This window comes from Notechis scutatus, chromosome 4 (genome assembly GCF_049901735.1).
Source record: "Notechis scutatus isolate UNSWTSFEM ecotype Mainland chromosome 4, rNotScu1.2, whole genome shotgun sequence".
NCBI classification, from domain to species: Eukaryota; Metazoa; Chordata; class Lepidosauria; order Squamata; family Elapidae; genus Notechis; species Notechis scutatus.
In genome coordinates this window covers 112,040,849-112,064,688 of record NC_142012.1, presented here as the reverse complement: position 1 = coordinate 112,064,688, position 23,840 = coordinate 112,040,849, and the positions used below count along the sequence as shown (strand labels likewise).

General features: G+C 35.1%; 1 protein-coding gene across 1 annotated transcript in view; it reads right to left on the bottom strand.

Moving 5' to 3' along the window:
* MCMBP (minichromosome maintenance complex binding protein) overlaps window positions 1-23,840 on the bottom strand; it is a 28,900-nt gene that overhangs the window by 2,225 nt on the left and 2,835 nt on the right. The window contains exons 2-15 of the mRNA XM_026669737.2: window positions 20,781-20,866; window positions 19,798-19,938; window positions 19,021-19,062; window positions 17,464-17,565; window positions 15,588-15,717; window positions 14,532-14,683; window positions 13,018-13,118; window positions 11,940-12,115; window positions 9,659-9,782; window positions 6,263-6,380; window positions 4,162-4,327; window positions 1,394-1,527; window positions 742-906; window positions 197-285 (exon numbers count right to left, since the gene is read on the bottom strand). Of these exons, the coding sequence (XP_026525522.1) occupies window positions 197-285; window positions 742-906; window positions 1,394-1,527; window positions 4,162-4,327; window positions 6,263-6,380; window positions 9,659-9,782; window positions 11,940-12,115; window positions 13,018-13,118; window positions 14,532-14,683; window positions 15,588-15,717; window positions 17,464-17,565; window positions 19,021-19,062; window positions 19,798-19,938; window positions 20,781-20,866 (1,726 nt within the window). The remainder of the gene's footprint in view (window positions 1-196; window positions 286-741; window positions 907-1,393; window positions 1,528-4,161; window positions 4,328-6,262; window positions 6,381-9,658; window positions 9,783-11,939; window positions 12,116-13,017; window positions 13,119-14,531; window positions 14,684-15,587; window positions 15,718-17,463; window positions 17,566-19,020; window positions 19,063-19,797; window positions 19,939-20,780; window positions 20,867-23,840) is intronic.

Genomic DNA, 23,840 nt, shown 5'->3' with positions numbered 1-23,840 from the left:
CTTTGCTTGAATGGCTGGAGCCATTTTCTATGTAGGCCCCATAGCTTGGTCCGTACTTCTTGTGCATTATTATGCATTTTCTTACTTTCACTGAAAATCAAAGCCTGAGCTGTCATATATGTCACATCATCGACACATGTTCTTGTTTTTGATTGCTTTAGTAAGTGATAACTTCAGTAAACATTTGTGCTCTTACCTAGCTACCAGTAGAGTTCTGTGAAGATCATCTGCTGTTATACTGTCAGGATCGTTTTTACGCATTTCTACAAAATCCTCTTCTACTGCCTGTTGAAGAGAGAAATTAAAGCTTTATTATTTAAACTTAGATTTGCCTCCCAAAGTCCAGAAGAAGATTGGCCTATAATTTTCTCCCTCCAAGTGCTAATTTTTAGCCAGTGTTTTTGCATGTGACTTTTTTGTTGTTGTTAGTCATATGTCTGACCCATTGTGACCCCATGGACAACGTTCCTCCAGGCTTTCCTGTCCTCTACCACCCTCCGGAGTCCATCTAAGCTCACGCTGACTGCTTCAGTGACTCCATCCAGTCACCTCATTCTGTGCCTCTAATGTTTTAATGTTCTACCATACTGATAGTAATAGAAGTTCAAAACAAGCTTCTTCCTCTAGCTGTTTTATTTTAGGTGAGAAAGGGGGTTGAGTACTTTATCATCATACATCCTAATGCTAATAGAATTATTTGTCCCAATCTGAACACTTAACAATAAATGATGATTTCTATACCTTTGTGACCTCATCTGATATGCTATAATCCAGCAGTCTCAACAAGCTTAGATAGATGCGGAACTTGTTGAGGATTGATGGCAGCACAGCTGTCAGAAGGCTGTTCATGTGCTCCTCCATATTAGGGGGAAGGAGCTCTGGCTGTAGATGGACTTGGCAGTCTGACTGCGGAAAAGAAGTTTAAATCATTATTTCACATTTCAGTTATTAATACAAAGAAAAGTAGCAGTCTTCATTCTGACTAAACCCCAATACCATTAAGGGAATTATTTTTTCATACTGGCTCTGAAAGCGTCTACATGCTATATAGAGTTCTGTCTTAGAAATTAGAATACAAGAATTAGTTGAAAAGTCTTTTTAATCCAATTAGTTATCTACAAATGCAATGGTACCCTAATGATTGCAGATTTTAAAAATAACATCCAAAATCAGACACTGAAAGGTTAATTGATCTATATGTATGAATGTTGTTTACAGATATTATTTTTGTTCCTTCCAAGGTTCATAGTGCCCAATTTTCACAGAAAAGCAACGTATTGCTCAAGTACAGTATCCACTATGAACCACCGATGTACAGCTCAGTTATCTTTGTATCTTTGTATTCTTCTTTAAGAAATTACAAAGAAGGAAAGTCAGGGAAGCTTTGCTATACCGGTAGGAGGGATCTGCCCTCTGAAGTGATAAGGACATTAATGTTGCATGGGAATTCCATCTGATGGTAACTGAAGTCATAATCCACCTTCTGCCAAGTTATCAAGTGGCCCAGTGCTTTCACATTGTGTACACCTACAAACACAATAATGAAAAAAGATGGTTTATTATCAAAGATATAGATATAAAATAAAATATAGTATTTTAAGTTTTAAGTTTTCAAGAATTCTGTCCTATGAATATGTAAACCTAGTTCCTAGGTAAAATTCCTGTAGTAGTTAAGAAGTTGAGAAAATTATCATTGGGAACTAGATAAATTCTGCAAAATTATTTTTTCTTACACAATCAAGTATGTAAATCTAATATAAATAAGAGGAAATTATAAATTATTGCAATAAATATTACAATGCAATACCATTAATATATTTTAGAAGTTAAAAATTAAAAAAAGCTTTCTTCCCCCTAAAAAGTAAATTTTATTGTTAGTCTAGGCTAGCTGTTCTGAAAGGGAAACAGTGACCTGGGTTAACTATAATTTAAAGGACAGTTTCTTTGCAGGAACCTTAGTAAATTGATGTTTGATTTTCTTAACTAGCTTCCAGAGTAATTTGATATCTAAGTGACCAATATATGGTCATTCCTCTAACCATGAATATAGCTATGTGGTCTGCATCCACCAGAAATTCTGTTTCACTTACTTCCTTTCCCACCATGACTACGTATTGACTTAGGAATCGTGGACTGTTGACAAACTGATATTAAATGGATTTTACTCATTCTTAATTGAGGCGGAAGCAGGTGTAAAACATGGAATAATGGAAAGAGTCCTGCAGGTTCTATCCATACTACTCTGTGTGCCATATTGATAGTTTCTGCACTAGCTTTATCTCACCATTACCCAGGCCACGCAGAGCAGTTCTATACATTCCAGCTGCTGCTAGGCTCTGCGCTCGTTTCTACCACAGTTGGACTGGGATAGATTTAATTAGCTATATATTAGCTTTTAGGCTCCCCTGTATTTAAGTACTTATCTACCTTGTGCAATTTTTATTTTTATATCTTTTAACTTTTTAAAAATTGCTTGTATCCCATTTGCTTTATGCTGTTCTAGTTAGATCACAAGAATACCATGTGTTGTTAGACCATTAATTTCTCTCTAAGATTTAGTGTTTTTATCTATCAAAGATAGTAAAATCAAACCAAAACATTAATCATGGCTTGTCTAACAAAAGGAAGCATTTTTCTTATTCTTTTCTTATTCTAAAAGAATAAGAAAAGAACATACCATTCAGTGTATTTTTTGGTCCATTGTATTTAACAAATTAATTGTTTCAAGAACGTGTCCGTATGCTTGCCAGAATGTAAGTTAATAATTAATAAACTAGGGAAAGCATGCCAAAACTAGTTTCTGGTGTTTTTCCTATTATCTTTAGTATGGTATACCCCAATAGAAAAGATAGGGAAACTTCCATGCAGTCAGGTCAGGGTGGATATGACTAGGAGGGAGAGCTTAGAATGGAACAATTGCCAATACTCCTAGCAGCTACACAACTGTCTATTCCCAAAGCTGTACTAGGCATTTTTCTTCTGCAATTTATTTTTATGCCATGATGTAATGTAGTACATTTTTTATTTTTTTGCCCATTTTCTTTCCTACACCAAATTTTATCTTGCTCTGCCCTTTTTTATAGATCCTGGTGAATGACAGAGAAAGACAGTGTTACAAGACTATTTACATAACTTATGTCCAACATTTCATTGGAATGGAAATATAAAAAATAAGCAAAAGCCCGAGGGATCTGGATATCCTGACTGATGGATGACTCATGCCATGATCACCACTCAGTTGGATAATTCCCACACATTTTATGAGGCTGCCTTTGAAGATGATCCAGAAACTGAAGTTAGAAGGTCATCTTTGCAGAAAGCCCCACATTTTAAGATATACTCACACCGAGAAGTAACTACCTTATTAAAATTCAATAATTTAAATATGTTTTATTTCAGCATTCTTTACGTAGTCTCTTATCTTGTGTTGATTGTAATAATGATTTTTATGTAATCAAATTTTTATTGACTTGATGTCCTCTAATGTTGTGAATTACAAGCAGAATTAAGACATGAGTGGAAAAGCAGAAAAACAGCTTAAGAAAGGTTTAGGTCTGTTGACAACTGAGTTAATAGGTAATATCCTTCAACAATAAATGGATGAAAATTCCAGTTTTTTAAAATTAAATAGAGTAACTTCTAGTGAGGTAGTTGAACTAAATTAAGCTAAAAAGGGGGACAGACTCTATATGCCTCTACAATTATTCCTGTGAAGAAGGTAATCAACTCCAAATCAAAAATTGTATAGTTTCTGCCTTTCTCTGGTTGTGAGATAACCGAATTTCAGAAGGTGAATTTGATGTTAAATCTGCAAAGTTGAAGGAAATTTTATCTGTGTTTTAAATTGGGATTCGCGTATTTCCAGTTAGATTAATTGCTTTTCCCCAAATTCACACAATACCTGTAATAGTAACTAACCAAATGTATTAAACCTTCTTCTGATCTTATTTCTTGCTATACTTAGTTGCTTGATTTATAATGCATTTACAATTTTGTTTAACATTTATAACTGACAATCTCAGATGACAACGTAAGCATGTATATGCTTATATAATGTAAAATAAGAAAATCAGAGAGGCAACTCTTTTTGCTTCAGACATGTTTTTTTAACATTTATTTATGCAAGATATTTGAACCGAAACTATATCCATGAATACTAACCTTTTGTGTCAAGCTGTCCTTGCTCCAACAGGGTTTCATCTATGACAAAAGAGGTATTGTTGGGCAGCTGTAATATTCCACTGACTAAGCGATTAGCTGTGTAGTCCTTGTGTGGATTAAACTTTAAGCTGTTCATATTCTCTATGGTCATCTGTAGGCGATATGACTGCCCCCCCCCAAAAAGAAATCACTATAATGAATTGTCATATGGAACATGTACCTAATAAACAATTAAGCTACTACATTTCACTAAAACTGACGTAAGAAGTTAACAATTTAATAAAAATCAAGGAATCATGTAATTGCAGATATTCTGGCTAAGATACCCAATTCTTCCACAGTACAAGAAAAACACCCTTTCTTTCAAAACGCTTAGGTAAGTTAGTAAATATTTTCAAAAATCAGAAGTGTAATAAAATTTATCCAAATTGGTTTTGAAAGACAGAATCCTAAAAATGTTTTATTATCCTTGAAAGCATCAAACTTACATGACATTGCTTAAAAATGCATTTTATACATATGCAGAAAGAATGTTTAATTACACTTATTTTTTTTCTTTTGTCATTATAACTAAGCACACTGGCAAGCATAAGCAAGGGCAAAAACCATATCATTAAAATTATGGCATCTGTATTTCCTTGAGCCATAGAGGAATTAGAGATAAATTGTTTTATTGGGTCCATCATTCTGGTTAAGTCATGCAAGCAGTCATGCATCAACATACGGGTAGGCTTATGACAGAAATTGGATCTAGAATTTCCATCGCAAAGCTATGTGGTTGTAAAGTGTGAATGCATTACACAGTGAGGGCAAGCCCTGCAGTCTTGGTTTCCACTGTTAATTAAATCCCAGGCAGCTTTCTGCCAGCTTCCCTTAAGTCAGTGGGGAGGCTGATAGGAAGGTGCAAGTACCAGGCGGTTCCTAGGCAGGACAGCAGGCAATAAGTGACTGCTGCCAGATGGGGAAGGGCATGAGGACATGCAAGATGTGGGTGTGCAAAGGTGTAGTGAGAGTTGGGGAGGGTGTGAGGAAGGTGTCAGAAAGGTGTAATGAGATGCAAGAGTGTGAGATGGAACAGCAAGGCTTGGGGCGGATACACAGGGAAACATGAGCATTAAGGGGAGCTGCCAGCCTTGGAAGCCATTTTTTTCTTTAGAGCTTCGAGGCTGCCACATTTAGTGCCGCGGAAAGCGGGAGGGGGATTGCAAGGAGCGGTGGAAGATTAGTCACAACAACATTCCTTTCTCTGTGAGTCAAGGACGATTTCCCTGCACCTGGAAGGGAGTGACGGGGGGGTAATTTCCAGTTGGGACGAAGACATGAATGGACCATGTGATGGACTTCTGGGTGCAAGGGATGGATTTTCTTTTGGTGGGGAAAACCCGAAACTCTCAGATTCGGGTTTTCCCAGATATGCCAATATGAGATCTCTAATAAAATGGAACTTTGAGGAAAGGCTAGCCTCAGAGTCTTCTTTTCTGGAGGTTGTTACTTGGAATGCTGACAAGCTTGGGAAGGTAAGCGGGGAAGTGTGAGAGTGATTAGTGCAAGCACTGGGAGAGGATCTGTACGTGGGGAAGACTCCTCCAGATACTTGAGACTCTGCTGTCTTGTCAATGACTTTCTGGGGAAGCTAACAGGAAAGGTCACAAATGGTGATTATGTGACTGCAGGGTATTGCAACCACTTTTAAGTGCGAGACAAGTGAGAGCAGCACTCAAATCACAATCATGTGAGTGTAAGAATCAGCAGAACTCCAAGGACTGCTTGTTATACATTCAGCACCACCATCACAGAACGGTCATAAGTTGAGGACCATCAACCCTACAGAGGATAGTTATTCTCTCTCTCTCCCTCTCTCTCTCTCACACACACATACACACATACTCACCCACACCATTTTGAACTGTCCATTTAAATATCCAATCAGAAGTATGGTAAATTGACTAAGCTATGACTGAGCAATTTTATACATTGCATTACAAATGGCTGCGTTCATAGTATTGAAAGCCAAATTCATTACAACTTAATGTGACAGGTGACCCCAGATACTGACATGAAGGAGCAGTTAAGGTACACAGCTTATAAATGTAATTCTTACTGCAGGAACAAGCTGCTGAATAATACGGTATAAGTGCTCTGTGAAGACACTGTTTCTTGGACAGCCACTGAAATTCAGGGTGAATTTTCCTAGAGGAAGGACATCTCTTCTTGCATAGCTAGATAACACAAAGGACAGAAATATAAGGCTATGAGCAAGAACTTATATTGCTGATCTTTGCAAACCATCTTATGCTGGGAATGCTTTTGCATTATTGACTTTGAAAACACATACACACACACACACATATATATATAGTGAAATTAGTAGAACAAGTATGAACAAGTGCCAAAACAAAGATATAGCATTTGAAGATAGCTTAAATCTGTAATAGGAGTAATCTTTCGGAAATATGGGGAGCCCTCTTGGAAAACCAGCTCCCTGGCCTGGTCTGTTGTGATTTGCAGGAATTTCTTTTCTTTTTTTTTAATTAAACAAATTTTATTAATTTTTAAAAGCATACAAAACATACAAGATAAACATAAAACCTTTTTTCTAAAAATTTCTAAAAATTATTTGAAAGTTTTACAACATTAACACATTTCCTTACAATCACATATTTTCCCTTTCTAACTTGCTTTATTTTCTTCTATCTTTCTCTCCATTGTCCTTTTCTAGCCTTTCTCCAAGGTTTTATTAGCTCATTCAAACATAAACACATAAGAACACAAAACATATAAACATAAAAAAAAACATCTTTTCTGAAAGTTGCTTAATCCCGGGTCAAAACTCTTTGTACAGACACCAACTCAAATTCATATTCATTTTATATGCCATTCCATATCTTATTACCATTTTCAATTTTTTATATAGCTTCTTCTCTCTCTTAGATTCTCTTAATTTTATTTTATTTATCTCATCTCAATTCAAATCATAGTATTTAGTATTCTTTGTCTGTTTATCCAGCTATCAATTTATCTTTCTTCTTTAAAAAAAGCTTCTCCTGTACACTAATTGGAGTATGACGCCTTTACCTCTTTCCCCTACAATTATAATACTTAATATAAAATACCTAACTTACATTGGGATTCTATTTGGTACATTCTAAAATTATACAATATTATCAATACCAATACTAATCTATTCATTAATATTCATATTCTTTTATATCATAAACACTTAGCACATTACTTTTCAATTAATTAACATACTTTTGTGGGAGCACCTACTTTCCATAATTATTCCCCCCCACATCACATATTTTAAATCATTATTTCATTAAGGTATTCCTGCTTCTCCTACTTCAAATCTCTCCTTTCAAAAAAAAATAATCCACTGAAATAACACAATCTAATTAATATTGACATTCATTTGTATCTTTCTCTCCAACTCCTTTATATCTTAACCATTTTATCCATTTCAATTAAATAACATGCCTTTTGGGAATACTTATATTTTCCACAATTATTCCCCCCCCCCCCATCATATCTCAAATCCTTATTTCGTGAAATGTTCCCCTTTTCTTAAGACAAATTTCACCAAGTTATATTAAACATTTTATCACACTTTAAATTACACATTATTTCCAACTTTCTAAAATTATTTCTAAATACAAATTTAAAAAACAATCTTATGTACCTTTAGAATCCCTTTATCAATAAAGTTTACCCATTATCTCTAAAAAACTCTTGTTTCTTTACATCTTGCTCTCTACTATTGAGGCTTCTCATCCCCTTTCTCCCTTGCTTATTCTTCTCTCTGTCCTCTTTACCCCTTTGCCTCTCCACCTCCCTTTTTCTCTGCTTTCCTCCTTTCTGTTGTCTTCTAACATAATATCTCTTTTTCATCTTGTTTTTCTCTTTTTTGATTGCTTTTATAGGTCTTAAAGTCTCTTTTTCCTTTTTCTCTTTCTCCTTTCCTTCCCCAGCCAGTCACTTGTTCATCAAAAATGGCTTCTTCTTTATCCCAGTCGTCCTGTTGTCCATTCAATTTTACATAAGTGTAGACCGCCATTTCTAAATACTGAAAAAGAGTATCAAAAACGTCCTTCCCTTCTTGCTTTTCTTTTTCATATTTTTGATATAAAAGTTTCAATCTGTCCACAAGTAATGCCATTATAAAGAGAAAAAGTTTTCCCAGACAACCACCCAAGTGCTTTTAATCAGAGATAATTCTCAAAAGTGGTAAAATCACCAAGCAATCCAAGTAGGTTAATTCTTTTAAGCACTTTCTCCTTCACTTTCTCTTTCTGGGATTGGAGTTTGATCACAAAGTTCCATTTAATATATATCTTTCAGAAGCCTTGTTAGTATTTATAGCTCTTTAAAAATCCAGGCAGTCTTCTCCTTATTTTCAAATTCTAATCCAATTTTTCCCTCTCTCTTCCCACTCACAGCAAAAAAAAATTTTTTAAAGTCTTTTTTAAAAAAAATCATTCAGAAATCCTTATCTCTTCAGTATTTAATTACCTAGATTTTCAGATTTCTCTTCTTATTCCATCCGCTGTCACGTTAGGAAGGAGAGTGAAAGAAGAAAAAAAAAACTTTCCCTTTTAGAATTCTGTACGCAGCTTGTAACTCTCTCTGGAAACAATGTAGCAACTTCTCCGTAGCAATTTTCAAGCCCCAGGAAACTTTCTTGTCCCTTGGCAACTTTATCCCGGTCCAGAAACAACTCTCACGATTTCCCCGATTTTCTTCCTTCTGCACAATCTTATCCGTTTGCAGGTTTCTTCATGGCGGCCATTGCTGACCGCCGCTCCTCCGCCTCGGGAAAAGGAGGTTTTGTTGGCTGGGGAGGGGGTCTGCGACACCCCCTACCCCCTTTCCAGATCCCCCCTGTCTTCAGCTGCCCCTGCAGGGCAGCTATATCCCCCAGATCCAAACGGATCGGGGGAACCTTGGCAGTGAGCTCGGCAGGGATCGCGCTGGATCGCAAATCCCTGCCGCTGCCGAAGACTCGCAAACCGGAAGCCCAAGTGATTTGCAGGAATTTCTTATTGCATTAAATTATTTTTTCCTTCTCCTCCTCCTCCTTTTTAATTTAGGAAAGGCTAGTAGCAGAAAACTGAAGATAAAGGATAGCTATCTAGGAGTTAAACGTTTTTATATTAACAGTTATGTTATTCCTTCTAGACAGTATTTTTTTTACCTTCAGCCCAGTGACTAAGTTTAGCAACTGTATAGTAAGAGAGTGATTCAAACTGTTAAGGATTGTCAAGAAAGCTTCCTAAATAAATATGCAAGCAATTGAGAGTACATCAATAGACACAACATCACCACATATTATAAAAAACAAGGACAAATTATTTTACTTTATTTGCAGGATAAAAATTAGAACAATTTTAGGTGGCAGAATAATACTATATGCTTGTCTTAATTACTGGCAGATACATTCTGCCCTTTACCTCTTCTCCCACAGGATCAGATACATTAAATAGGTGAATTGGTTACTTACACTGTGGAAATAAGGTGTAATATAACGTATTCGGCAGCCAAGCTGTCTCCCAAAAAGGCATGACTGAGGAAGCCAAGAAGCTCGGCTCTAACTGGTGATAGTTCAGACATAAAACTAGAGACAACTAAAACAGACAGCATAGGCAAAAATCAGAAATAACACATACATTTTTCTATATAGGTATTCTTCAACTTATAACCATTTGTTTAATAATTGTTCAAAGTTACAACAGAACTGAAAAAAGTGTCTTATGACTGGTTGCAGAATCCCCATGGTCATGTGATTGAAAGTCAGGCACTTGGCAATTGGCATGGACTTATGACAGTTGCATTACCCTGCAACTGTCATTTGTCATGATCGTCATTTGTACCCTTCCCAGCTGGTATGCAACAAAATCAATGGGGTAAGCCAGGTTCACTTAACAACCATATGACTGACTTAACTGCAGTGGCAAAAAGGTCATAAAATGGGGCACAACTCACTTAACAGCTGTCTTGCTTAGCAGTAGAAATTTGAAGGTCCACTGGAGCCATAAGCCTACCTGTACTGTGAAGGTAGCCCTGTTTCTGACTGGTCGCTTAATGACCATTCCAAATGACAATAAACCTCCCCCAAACTACTTACAACCTATTTTGTTGCTTGCCTCCTCTGCAATCATGAGATCATATTTGTTTGGAACTTGACAACCAGTTTGCCTTTATGGCCATTTGCTGTATTCGGCAACACATGACTGTGATTTACAATGTTTTTTGTTGGTTTCTGTAGTTTACTTCTAGTGTCCAACAAAAATTGCCCACTGAGGAAAATGCATTGGGTTAACGACTGTTGTAAAAAAAATGGCTGTAACTTTGCATGAGGTCACATGATGGCTCAACTTATAAATGCAATGATTTATGATTGTAATTCTGAGCTCCATTATGGTCATAAGTTGAGAATTACCTGCACACTTAATTATTATTTGCAGAAAACAGATAATGATATACAACTCTGCATCAACCATACATTTATTTTAACTTTTTTTTTTTAGCGGACTAGCATATTGACAACAGATTTTAATGCTGTATTTAAAAATATAAGTGACACATGAAATAAATATAAGTTACACATGAAATAAATAATGCAAATAGCTAAGGAATATACCCCATACTAGTTATTGATTATGCTATTAATTCATTAAATTTCATTTTTAAATCAAAGGCACTCTTTTTATTACCATGAAACTGAGGAAATTCTTTTTTTAGGGGTCTAAGGACCTGAACAAGTTCTGAAAGAAAGTTGACAGTGATGATGCAGAATATGGTGGTGTATGATTCTAATAAAGTTTGATTTGATTTTATGGTGTGGAGGAAATTAACTTGCTTATATGATTAGCTTAAACCTCAGATATTTTCTTTCTTCATAGCATTGTTTTGGCCATGAATTATCTTAAAAAAAAGAATTGTTTCCCTAAAATATGAGTTCTGGAAGTAGTTCTTTATTGTAGCTTCAAATGCTAATTTTAGGGGTCAGTATAGCTGCCAGGTGTCCATTTGAAAGAAGCCAATTTTGTTAAAGGTTAGTTCAATATTTCTATCAAATAAGAAAAATTAATCAGCAGCAAGACTGAAAATTGGCTTGAAGTCACACCAACTCTGTCAGTAGGCAATTAAAAATTGGAAGCTATATTTAATCTATTATAGGTGCATATAATTTGCTCTTTATCTCTTCTCTTTAAAAGATACCATTAGAGCAATTGTTACAATATTCAGAACTTTTCCATAAATCACTTTATGGATAATCTGGGATTCAAAAGTAAAAATAATTTTACAAGCTAAAACGAACACTATTGTTGTCACATATATGTAGGCTACAGGATTTTCAGAAACGTATTTGTATGTATATACAGTTCACAGAGATGTATTTGGCAAGATAAAGAGCATTACTACTATGAGGAAAGGAGGGCGGTGCCTTATATTGAAGAATTTCCTGTGCTATTTAGGACCAAGCTGGACACTTTTGATTATTACATGGATGCCATGAGACACGAGTGTCAAACTTGCCACATCATGTTGCCGTCACATGACATATCGTAATGTTTTTTCCCTTCACAGAGCATAGAACAAAACTCAAAGGGGGAACAAAAATGGCTTATACAACATTTACAAATGTCCTTTATATTTTAAATACTAAGGACGTAGGAACAAATTGACTTTTTTGTGTACAAAGAAGTGATAACAATAAAATCCAATTCAGACATCTGATAGTAAAAAAGTAATTTTCCCTAAATAGTTTAAATACTTACAGCTCTTGCTTTCTTCTTCATGAAGGCAAGCAGGCAACAATGGATTTATGTGCTGAAGTTTCTGTGCCAAAATTACATGGATTCTGGGAACTAATGATGCTGGAGGACTATGAACTCTCTGTTCTTCCACAGTATCCATGCAATCCATAGACTCCACTGGAGAGGAGGAATTCTCCCTAAAACATAAAAATTGCTGTATTTAGGTACATTTAATCTCAAAATTACATGCAGTGTTCTTTCCTGCTAAAAAGAAAGATATTTTATTGTATTTTATTGAAACACAAAATGTCAGCACAGATAGTCCTTGACTTACGACAATTCAGCCCAAAATTTATCTTGAGATATTTAAGTGAGTTTTGCCCCATTTTATGGCTTTTCTTGCCATCGTTGTTAACTGAATCACTGCATTTTATAAGTTAGTAACATGGTTAAGTGAATCTTGATTGTACTTGTCCAAAGGTTGCAAAACTTGATCACCTAATCTTGGGACCCAGCAATGAACCAGTTGCCAAGCATCTGAATTTTGATCATGTAATCATGAGGATGATACAAAGGTCGTAAGTATGAAAAATGGTCATAAGGTCCTTTTTTCAGTGCTGTTGTAACTTTGGTCACTAAATGAACTATTGTAAGTCAAAGGCTATCTGTATCATAAACAGAATAAATTAAGTTCTTGAATTTGTTTCACACTTTTGCAGCAATCAAAGTAAAGTCCTCAGTTATATCTTTTAAAAATTCTCCTGAATATAAAGAACTGACATCACCTTTTTATTTTTTACATGACTTTTTATTTTTTACATGAACTAAGTATTATTTAGAATTGGGACAAATCCAGATCTCTAAAATTTAGTTATAAACTCAACACTGTAAAGTAGCAATTTGGGGGTTAGCATTACTCTTCCAAAATTTTTTGGAATTATTGTTCAGTTTTTCTGAAACACACAAAGAAGAAAAATCAATGTTGTTGCTAATTTTTTATAGAAAATTTGCAAATTACCTATTATTTGTGGACCAAATATGTGAATTTCTTCAGTCACAATGATGGCAAACTTGCATTTTATCATCACTAAAATGTTACCTTTCTTCATTGTTCAGCAAGTTCAGGACAGGATCGACAGACAAAATCCCATACACCTCAAGAATATCATTGACTTTGAAACTGTCCCCATTTTCATATATCTGCAACGAACAGAACATGTTTAAGAGGAGAAACTGCAGTAAGACAATATGAAGTACTATAAAAGCAATAGCTACTTGAACATATTAATAAATTATGGTTTGGTATTATGGGAGAAGGTTTGTATTGTAACTGTCCTTCATAACTTTTTGCTTCAATTAAAAATTGTAGCTTTGCAGAATTACAGTGTTCTAAATTCTAACAATATACAGTCACTTAACAATATACAGTCACTTAATATACAGTCACTTAACAATATACAGTCACTTAATATACAGACAGTCATGCCCCTGTTGGAATCTGATTCCGAGGGGGAGGTCGAGAAGCTGACAAGGAGTGGGAGTCTGGCTCCGGTGGCTGTGGAAGAAATTGGGGAAGGGCACAGTCTGGCTGGGCATTCAGAGGAAGACCCAGGGCCACCCCCTCTTCATCCTAGGGCACACAGGGAGGAATGGAAAAGGGAGCAATGTGAGTTACATGGGTTACGAGGGAGAAAGGGGCCCTGATTCCCTTCATTACCTGAAGCTGGGAAAACAGGATTTAAAAAGGGCGTTAGCACACAGTACCTTGCTGGAAGCAAAGCGTGCATTATCTTTGTTTGTCAAGTCTTATCTGGGTTCTGGCATCCTTCCAACTGTGTTTTGTTATCTTTTGAAGTCTGCAATTCCTTATCCTGCCCTGTTTCATTAATTTCTGCAGTATGGTTTTTGTTGGTTTTTAATTTATATGTACTTTGGGTTCAGAATGAATTTCTTCTCTTTAAAAACTGTTCTTGGGAGAATTTTTTCTCCAGCCGATGATAACTGGACATTGGGGGCAAAGTTGGAAGTATTAAAGGGACTCTTCTTACTTATGTGACTTTGTTGCTTTTGTGCCACGCCCCGGGTCATCACATAGACTTTGTGCAATTGTCAGGCTAGATTTACATGAAGCAGTGTGATATATAATTAAAACCAGGAGTCTTTGACTTACACTCATAACTGAGCCCAGAATTTCCACTGCTGTGTGAAACAGTTGTTAAGTGAATTTAGCTCCATTTTACAAACTTTCTTGCCACAGTTAAATGAGTCACTGCAGCTATTCAGTTAGTAACAGTTGTTGGTAAATTTGGCTTTCCTTGACTTTGTTGTCAAAAGATAACAAAAGGTGATCACATGACACCAGGATACTGCAATCATCATAAACATGAGTCAGATGCTGCAATGGTTGTAAATGTGAAAATGATCATACTTTTTTTCAGTGCCATTGTAACTTTGAATGGTCACTAAATGAGCTGTTGTAAGTCAAAGACTACCTGTACATGGTATGTGGCTTTGATTTATGTACCAGTTCTAAATGTAAATTACAACAAATCTCCACACCTCTAACACTTGTAAAAGTGATCCTGTTTCAGATACTGCTTAAGATATTATTACCTTCACAAGACACGCGGGGCCCTTTTCTCCTGGGAGTGGAAAATTCAGATCTAGTGGAGATGAACAGTTTAAGGAAATCATCTGATGCCTTGCAGAAGCTTCTGTTTCTAATCGCTTTGGCTCTCCTCTCCCCTGGATATCAGGCAGATTTCCTAGAATTAAAACAACGGTTTCTACTATCTTAACACTCGTAATTTGAGATTAATATTTATTGATGCTTTTGGGGGGAAAAATTATATCATGTTGAATCACAAGTACATGTTGCAAACACTGGAGCTTGGATTCTTTTAGAATAGTAATTCCCGCAAAATATTTTAATTTACAAAATGAGTACTAAGTCCTAGATGAAACCAAACAAATGAGTACTCTCTTTGGAATACTATGAAGGATAGGAAACAAAGTGGAAATGACTAGAAAGAAGGGGTAAGCTGTTATTTTATTTGTTTTGTACACTATTTTTTTCTCCCTGACCTCAACGTCTGGCATTAGTGGACTGAAATAAAGTGCTTATTTCTGGACCCTCTATATATAGTGTTTTTAAAATTATGTTAGAAGTGCAAAAATATAGATGACTCTGCAAATGGCCCACCTCTGATTTAACTCAGCATATTTTTTTCAACAACTGTGAGCCAAATAGAGAGAACCATGAAGTTCATAATCCATTATTTTTCTGCTGCATCTGGCATTCAGTTTTATATTGTCCTATTTATTTTCATAGCTAACAATTAATGTATCATATCTCCATGAGTCAGAATCAGCCTTGATTTTCAAGAATATTGTATTTACAAATACTGGTCTGTAAATCATATATCTATAGCTACAAAATGATCCATGGATAACACATCAGACCAATGGTACATTCAGAATCTTGCTCTTTTTGCAACTGTACCTAAACTCATCTAATTTCAAAAAGCAGATAATAGTATGTAAAATCATATTCTAAAACTATTCTAAGTCAATAGAATAAATCACTTCAGTGCAAATGGATATACCACAATATTAATTCTGAAAAATAAGTGACTTTCAGGAGAAAGACAACATTATCCGAGGTGATACCGAGGTGCTGCTCTCTTTGTTTTGATGGATGCAACTCCATGTCTTCATCATCCTCGTAACTTCTCTTATGGCGACTTGGTGTGTATGACGTTGATGGACAAACTCGAGCTTGACTTGCACTATTATAAGCGTAAGTTTTAAGTTAAGGACAGAATCATTCTGATGGCATGAATAAGCTTATCTGGAAATTTAATTAAACATTTAATTTAAAATTAAAACAATGCTATAGTTTCCAAATATGAAGGAAAAGATAATAGCATTTTGTAAATTTAACATATAACTACATCATGTAATGTTTCATATTGTTATAGTATTTTAAAATAGTTTTGTAGAAATATTGAAGAATTAATGTAAATAAATTTTAAAAAAGAATACTACACAAGTGCTAGCAGGCTATGTGGCAATAAGAGCACGATTTGGCTTACAAATCTGCAAATATTGTGTATATGCAGGGGTGGGCTTCAAAATTTTTAGCAAACGGTTCTCTGCCTGGTTGCTGGGTGGGTGTGGCCATGGCCTAGTCAGCTTCCTGCACCACAGAAAGCCTCGAGCGGACTTCCTGGGCTCTGGAGGGTCTCTGAAAGCTGGAAACGAGCCCATTTCTGCCCTTCCCAAACTTCTGGCAGGCCTGTTTTTCACCCTCCCCGAGCCTCTGCACGTGTCCTGCACTTACCTGCATCCAAAACTGGCCACGTGTGGAGTCCTGGGAGGGGCAGGATGGAGTGGGCGGGGCCAGCCAGGAGTGGCATTTGGGGGGTCTCCGAACTGCACAGAATCTTAGCTAGGGGCTCTCCCAAATCCCTGCAGCCCACCCCTGTGTATATGTATGTATTTATTTGTTTCAGAAACTTATAATTCCTTTTTTACAACCCTGTAATCCCTTAATTCGGGATATGGCTGTCTATCTTAATATCTAATTTGGGGCAAAAAGATATGCAGAAAATAATGCACTCTGTATCAAAAAATTCAAGTTAAAATATAATACCATAAATAAGGTAGCACACATAGCAGTTTAGAGATGCTGCACCATAAAAAATTATAATAGAAAAGCAATTTAAATGTGGATAAATTGCTTGATACATGTTATTTTGCTATAAATTATCTCTTTTTCTTATTACAATTCTTTATCACTTGACATAGAGAAATATCACACTCTCAGCTTGGAAGAGATATTTTCTGTCTCAACTCATGCACATGATCTAAACAAAAACAAAAACATGTCCCCAAATGTGCTTCCTTTATTAATTGCCAAGGATTCAGATTCTATTATTATAGTTAAGAAAAGCTCTTTAAAATGACACTTTTATTAATGCTTCTTCAAATAGCCATTTTGTTCAGTATCTGTAGCTTTTGTTGGTGGAATCAAAAGATAAATTCTGAAGTTCTACAAAGATCAGAGTTCTGCAAGCAATGATATCCCCTGTAATACTCTGTAGAAGCAAACACTGGACTTCGAAAAAGCAGGATAGAAAGAATACTCTGTTTGCTGTTTAAGTATACCATAGATAACCAAGGAAATAAATGAATGGCTAGTAGAACAAATCAATCCAGAATTCTCACTGGAGATGATAGTAAAAATTATTGTATTTTGAATATATGATGCAAAGACTTAGCTGCCCTAAAACTTCTTATGCTGGGAAATCCGGAGGAGAGGAGTCTAACCAGAAAGAAGGTGCCTGGATTTAATTACAGCAGCAATGATTGCATCACTGGAACACTTTGAAAGGTCAGGTTTGGAACAGACTATGCTAGAAGAAGTCTATCTTAGTCGTCACTCAATACTTTTTTTTTAAATCAAGTGTTAAAGATCTTAAATTCTCACTATTTTTGTATTTTTTATACATCAGTCCACAATATAATAAGCTATAAAGGATATTTCTTTTACCCACGCTGATTCTCCTGGCACTGGAACACAGTAAAAAGTCTGTCTGTCTGCAGTTACAATTTGTTTAGGATTTAAATCTATTTCTTGATGAGGCTAGGAGAGATATTATACATCAAAGAAAAGAAAGAAAAAAAGAAAAAAATATTGTGAAGTTGTTATAAAAATGAAATACATTTGATTTTTTTAAAAAGGGAAGTAATCTTAAAATAAATTTATAATTAGCGTTCTAGAAAGTAATATTTATCCTAAGGAATTACAAGGAATGAACTCCAATCTCTATGGATCAAAAGTTCCAGTAACAACTTTTTTGACATATCTAAAATAATGAAATGCTGATTCTGGTTTTTTATGACAACAATAGCACAATGTTAGTTTGAACTGTATCATTTGAAGCATGACATTTCCTTGTTAGCAATACAGTATGGTATTCAAGTAGGACTAGTGAAATATATGCAGCCAAATTTAAATTAAATCCACGTCTACATATATTAATGTATATATTAATGTACATATATTAATGTATGCTATTGATCAATCCATTTTCTAAGTGTTCTTAACATCATCAATGCAGCACCAAATATCTATATATAAGTGACATAAGCATATAAATTGGCAGGTATGATCCCAAAACAAGTCTTACAAGAAAACTGCCTGGGAGAGATCCCAGAACACTCATAACATCAGAAGTAGAATATATGTTTGGAAAGGAGAGGAACAGAACATCCCACAAAAAAGGTAATAATTAGCATACAGATCTCCTGCACAGAAATACAATACACTGAAAAATCTATTTTTTTTTCACTACAGCGTATATGCTTCCCTCTGTCTTACATTTATTTTCCAATCTCAAGTTTTTGAAGCATTGTTAAATGTTAAAATGACAATGCTAAAAATACACATTCATATAGCATTCTGTGTTTGTCTTAATGTAATCTACTCCATGTATCTGATAAGGGTGAGTTTTTCTTCCCCTTATAAAATATTAGAATGTGTGAGGGACCAGTACTCTTAAAAGCCATTGACACTGGCATTACTGCCTTGTACATTCAAAACAGAATAGAGGCACAGATTCTGCAGAAATATGTTTAAAAAGGACTAGCTTGTCACTGATTCCATACACTAAATGAGGATACATCAGTGCAAATGAATACTCAATTATATTGTTTTATTTTTTTAAAAAGCACAAGAGAAGGGTGTGGGAGGTACATTATATTCATTTCTTTCTTTTCTTTAAAAACAAATATTTATGCTGTGTGATTATTTATTATTACAAAAACTTGTATTCATCTCCATTTCTTGATTGTACGAATTGCTTTCAGAAGCTTTAAGACAAAAAAATCAATTAAAACAATTATAACCAAAAAATCCAGTACACCACCATTCGGGCTTGCATGAACAAATTCATCTCCAAATGCCTTTTTGAAAAGCCATATTTTTCAAGTTCTCCAAAAATTTATCCATAGAATCAGTGAAATATAAAATAGAAAGAAAAGGATAAATATTATAGTATCTTAAAGGTGTTGCCATAATTTCTGTAGCTGGACTTACCCCACATTCTGCTACATCTCTGTATTTTCCAAAATGCATAACCTGTTAAAAAACATAAAATCACTACTGTATTCTATATAACTTCTTACCATGTTCTTTTTGGGGAGATTTGTGGGGATTTGTAAATGTTTACTGTTACTTTTTCACAATTATCTTTTCTATGAACATAGTGGTTCTACTCTCTGCCAAGGTCAATATATTATTTTTTTAATGTTTCGTTCTGAAAAAGCCAAGGGTTGATTTATAATATTTTATTGGTTCCAGGCAAAGCATCTGTTCCATTCCAATATACAGTACATGAGCAGAATTACTAAGGAACGTGGATTGTTGATATTTCATATACGAAAACACATAGAAAAACCTTAAGAATTCCTTCATTTCATGTGATACTATTACAAAGAGGCACTGGCTGTTCCTACAAAAGTCCTATGTCACATGGAATAAAAAGGAAATGATGGACCTAGCAAAGATGGACAACCTTATGGTAAGCAAGACCAAACTTAACTCAGGAAGGAAGACAAGCTCAAAAAGTGGGTAAGGCCACAACACAAATATGGTAGTCCTGGAACTGCTTTGATAAAAGTTTGATTATTTGGTTTTGGTTTTGCTCCTATTTTATACTACAGTTTTTTTTTTTAAATCACTCTAAGCAACAATTTATGAAAAATTGCTCTAAATTTTCAACAACCACAGCAAGATGAACAAAGACCACAAAAGGAATAACATGGCTGGGTATGAATATAGGTAATCAGAACTATAGTGAAGAAATTAACTTACACGTGATTTAGTAACTGTATCAACAGTTTCATAAACGTTCATATAAAATTCAGGATCAAACATATCTTGAACCATACAGCGAAATTTTACTAAGCTATTTGGCTTCAGATAATGTAAAGGAACATCATTCAGTGATGGTACCTGTAAAACAAAATGCAATAATTATAAGCTTCATGAGGCAAGCAGAATTATGTATCTTTATTTCCAATGATTATTAATGTAATTATATTTCAATTTATGTAAGTCTGAAGATCTAATACCTACACAGAAAGGCTGATAGAATTTACATCGATTTTATAATTTTTTCTTAGTAATCACTGAAATAAATATGATTTAATTCAGTTATGCATATTTGAGATTCAGTTGATTAACTAAATCTACTCTATAGATTTGGATCTACAAAGTGTTTAACAAGAAATTAAAAAATGGACTAATCAATAAATTCTATTTTTCAAACAGCTGGTCAGTTACTAAAATGACTGACTAAATGGTTATATACATGCCATACAATTTCTAATGAGCCAGAATTCAATTTTCTGAACATGTAGGTTTAATTTGTTCATTTCTTGGGATCAGGACTGAATTACTAAAAATGTATTGTAGATATTTGTGTATTCCGTGCATGTTACTTATTCACACAAAATTATGACAATGTATTCTATAGTCTGAATATGTATTGTCTTTAGATTAGGGAAATGACTAAAAAAACATTAATGAAATTATCGCACTATGACAAACTCTTGAATATGTAGGAAATAGAATAAAAAAAATTAAAGACTATACATTTAGAGATCTTATATCCAATTCCAATTTCCTGTTTTATTTCTGTACTGATATACTTAACTAGAAATTCAATTTATTTTATAATCCCTTTTAGCTTTACTGTATGCTTCAAGTTATTCAATGCCCTCCTATCCAAGTTGCCTAGATTTTGAAACCCATCATTATGTAATTTTAGTTTTGATAAGTAAATATAGCCTTACCCAGTTAGTTGCATTATTTTCTTTTAATTTCTCTTTGAAGTACTCTGTTACTTTCTTTTCCCATTCAGGATTTAGACTATTCTGAGCTAAATAAGACAAAAGATCAAGTCACACATGCTATTTTAGTTTGTAAAAAGTACAGGCTGTACATTTAAATTTTTACTTTGCTAATACAGTATTCATTATTCAATAATAATTTTTACTTTGCTAATACAGTATTTATTATTCAATAATTAATGAACATATAGCATTTTAGGTTTTAAATACAGAACACACACACATTATGGTAATTAAGTTTACTGAACCTCAAAGAGATAACAGTAATCTAGGATTGAAAATCAAAACCGAATCTCTGACAGACGCTTGCTGGAATGGTTTGCTTTTAACAGTAGCATCCAAATCTAGTTCTTGATTCCACCAACCAATCATAGTTGTCAACGAGTTCAAAGGTCATGATTGCACAGACAGGACCTGGATAACAGACAAGTGCTTGCAATGAAGGATGTGTCAGGGCGCTCCTTAAATTAAACCACAGCAAGCTGTAACTAAAAGATTTACTCCCTTGCTTGGTAAGGAGGCTCAAAGAACATTTCTGTTCTGTTCTCTTTTTTACTCGCCTATTGGAGGTGCTGGGTGGCCTTCTCATCTAATTGCTCCAATTGCCCAGGTAGTGCTTATTTTTTGATCAGCCTCATCTGATACTCAGCTTGGGGACTCCTAATGCTGACATTCCACAGGTTCAGCTAAAACAGCTTCTTTAGATTCAGATTCAGATTCTGAACCCTGGGCCTGGGCCCTAACAGTGAGGAACCTTTATTTAAAGCAGGGGTGTCCAACCGTGGCAACTTTAAGACTTGTGGACTTCAACTCCCAGAATTCCTCAGCCAGCTGGCTGAGGAATTCTGGGAGTTGAAGTCCACAAGTCTTAAAGTTGCCAAGGTTGGACACCCCTGATTTAAAGCATTAAAACAGACATACTGTATTTTTAGAAGGCAGAAGGCTAAAAGCAAATGACTGCAGCAGAATGAAGAGCTGGTGAGTAGACTGGCTTTTCATAATCCTCCAGATGAGGAAAAGACTGGAGATTGCCCACAAGTGCTCTAGACAATTTCTCCTTACAAGGTAACTACATGACAATGGCTTGTGGCAGGTTTAGAGTTCTGGAGATGAGGGAATAGCCATTTTGCTCAAATCATCAAACACCAGGTGAGTTCTTTAATGCTTAGTGAAAGAAATTTGAAATACAGTTTAAGGCAAAAGAGTCACTAAAACTTTGATTTTGGAAAATTACAAACAGACTAAAAGTCCAGATGAATTTGAAAAAGATTTTGTAATTAATTATAACAATCCTTCTTGTGGGAAAAAAAAGAACATGCTAGGATTATACTTTGAAGGATGGACATTAGAAAGAACCAGAAGGATTAAAGATTACAATTAAAAATGTATACTTAAATTTGACTTACTAATAAGAACGAAGCAAAATACAGACAAACTGAAGACATTTTTGAACAATGAACCCAGAAGCTAATTTTAAGAGTGTCTGCTTCTATAGTTTGTTTAAAATATTTTATGGGCCGGGAGGGGAAACGAGTTTTATGTGGAAAGATTGAGATGGAATATATTATTTACAAAGAACCCCCACGTTAACTTTAATTTTTAACAGATAACTACTTCTCTAGTAGTAATGGAAATGTCAGGTTCTGTGCAGAATTAATTAACAATGTCACAAATCATGGCATAGATCCACTACAATAACTCTGTCTTTCAGACATAATTACAATATAAGATTTGTTTCTTTTATATGCTATTTTGAGATTTAAAACTGAAAAAAAAAGTTAAACATATTGGAGTTTGTTCCAGCAATTTCTCAAGCTTCCATCTCAGTGGTGGGAGACATATGCCAATTACTGTTAGGATACAGTCTTGATTCAATTGTCACTGAGGTGAACCATTATGTAAGTAGTAAACGTTCTGTAGCTGTTACATTCAAATAGGTAGCTATCAGTGTACGTAGAATGCCTTCGTATCTATTCTTGCCAATCCTAGCTTTAGCATTTTAATAAGAGCCTGAAGCATGCAGCAGCAGCAGCCAAAAAAGCCAATGCAATCCTAGGCTGCATAAGCAGAGGGATAGAATCAAGATTATTTTATAAAGTGGTATTAGTACTACTTTATAAAACCTTAGTAAGACCACACTTGGAAACATGCATTTTAGTTACCACATTATAAAAAGATGTTGAGATTCTGGAAAGTGTGCAGAGAAGAACAATAAAGACAATTAAGGGCCTGGAGACTAAAACATACGAAGAACCATTGCAGGAATTGGGTATGGCTAGTCTAGTGAAAAGAAAGATTAGGTTTGACATAATAGCAGTGTTCCAGTATTTGAGGGGCTACCACAAAGAAGAGAGGGTTAATCTACTTTCCAAAGCACCAGAATGCGAGGCAAGAAACAAGGAAAGGAAACTAATCAAGAACAGAAGCAACCAAGAACCAAGGAGAAATTTCCTAACAATGAGAACAATTAATTAGTAGAATGATTTGCCTTCAGAAGTTGTAGATGTTCCAACACTGAGGCTTTTAAGCCACTTGTCTGAAATGGCATAGTTCTCCTGCTTTGAGCCGGGGGTTGGATTATATGACAACCCCCCCCACCAAGTCCCTTCCAATTCTGTTATTTTATTACTGTGATGTGGCTGAGAGCTAGAGTATTTAGGAATCAGGTTTCTTGTACTAGTATATATCAAGCTTGCACAAAACGTTTATGAAATTGTTATCTTTGTAGTCTGAAGATCACCCAACCAGATTCCAGCTACTTAGGGTAACTTTGTCCTGGGATTTCCCATATCAGTGCTCTGAGGGGCACCTCCAGAATGTCTTTGAGGATCCTATATACAGACTTCAAATTTGAAGGAAGGACTATGACTCTCTTGAGGATCTCTCTGGTAGAGTAATCTCTTGTGATATACTGGGATACTTCTGGCCTTTTGATATAGAACTTGTGCTTTTAGTGAAGATTTTAAATGTGAAGGCTTTCTCTCCTGTTTCACAGCTGACAGG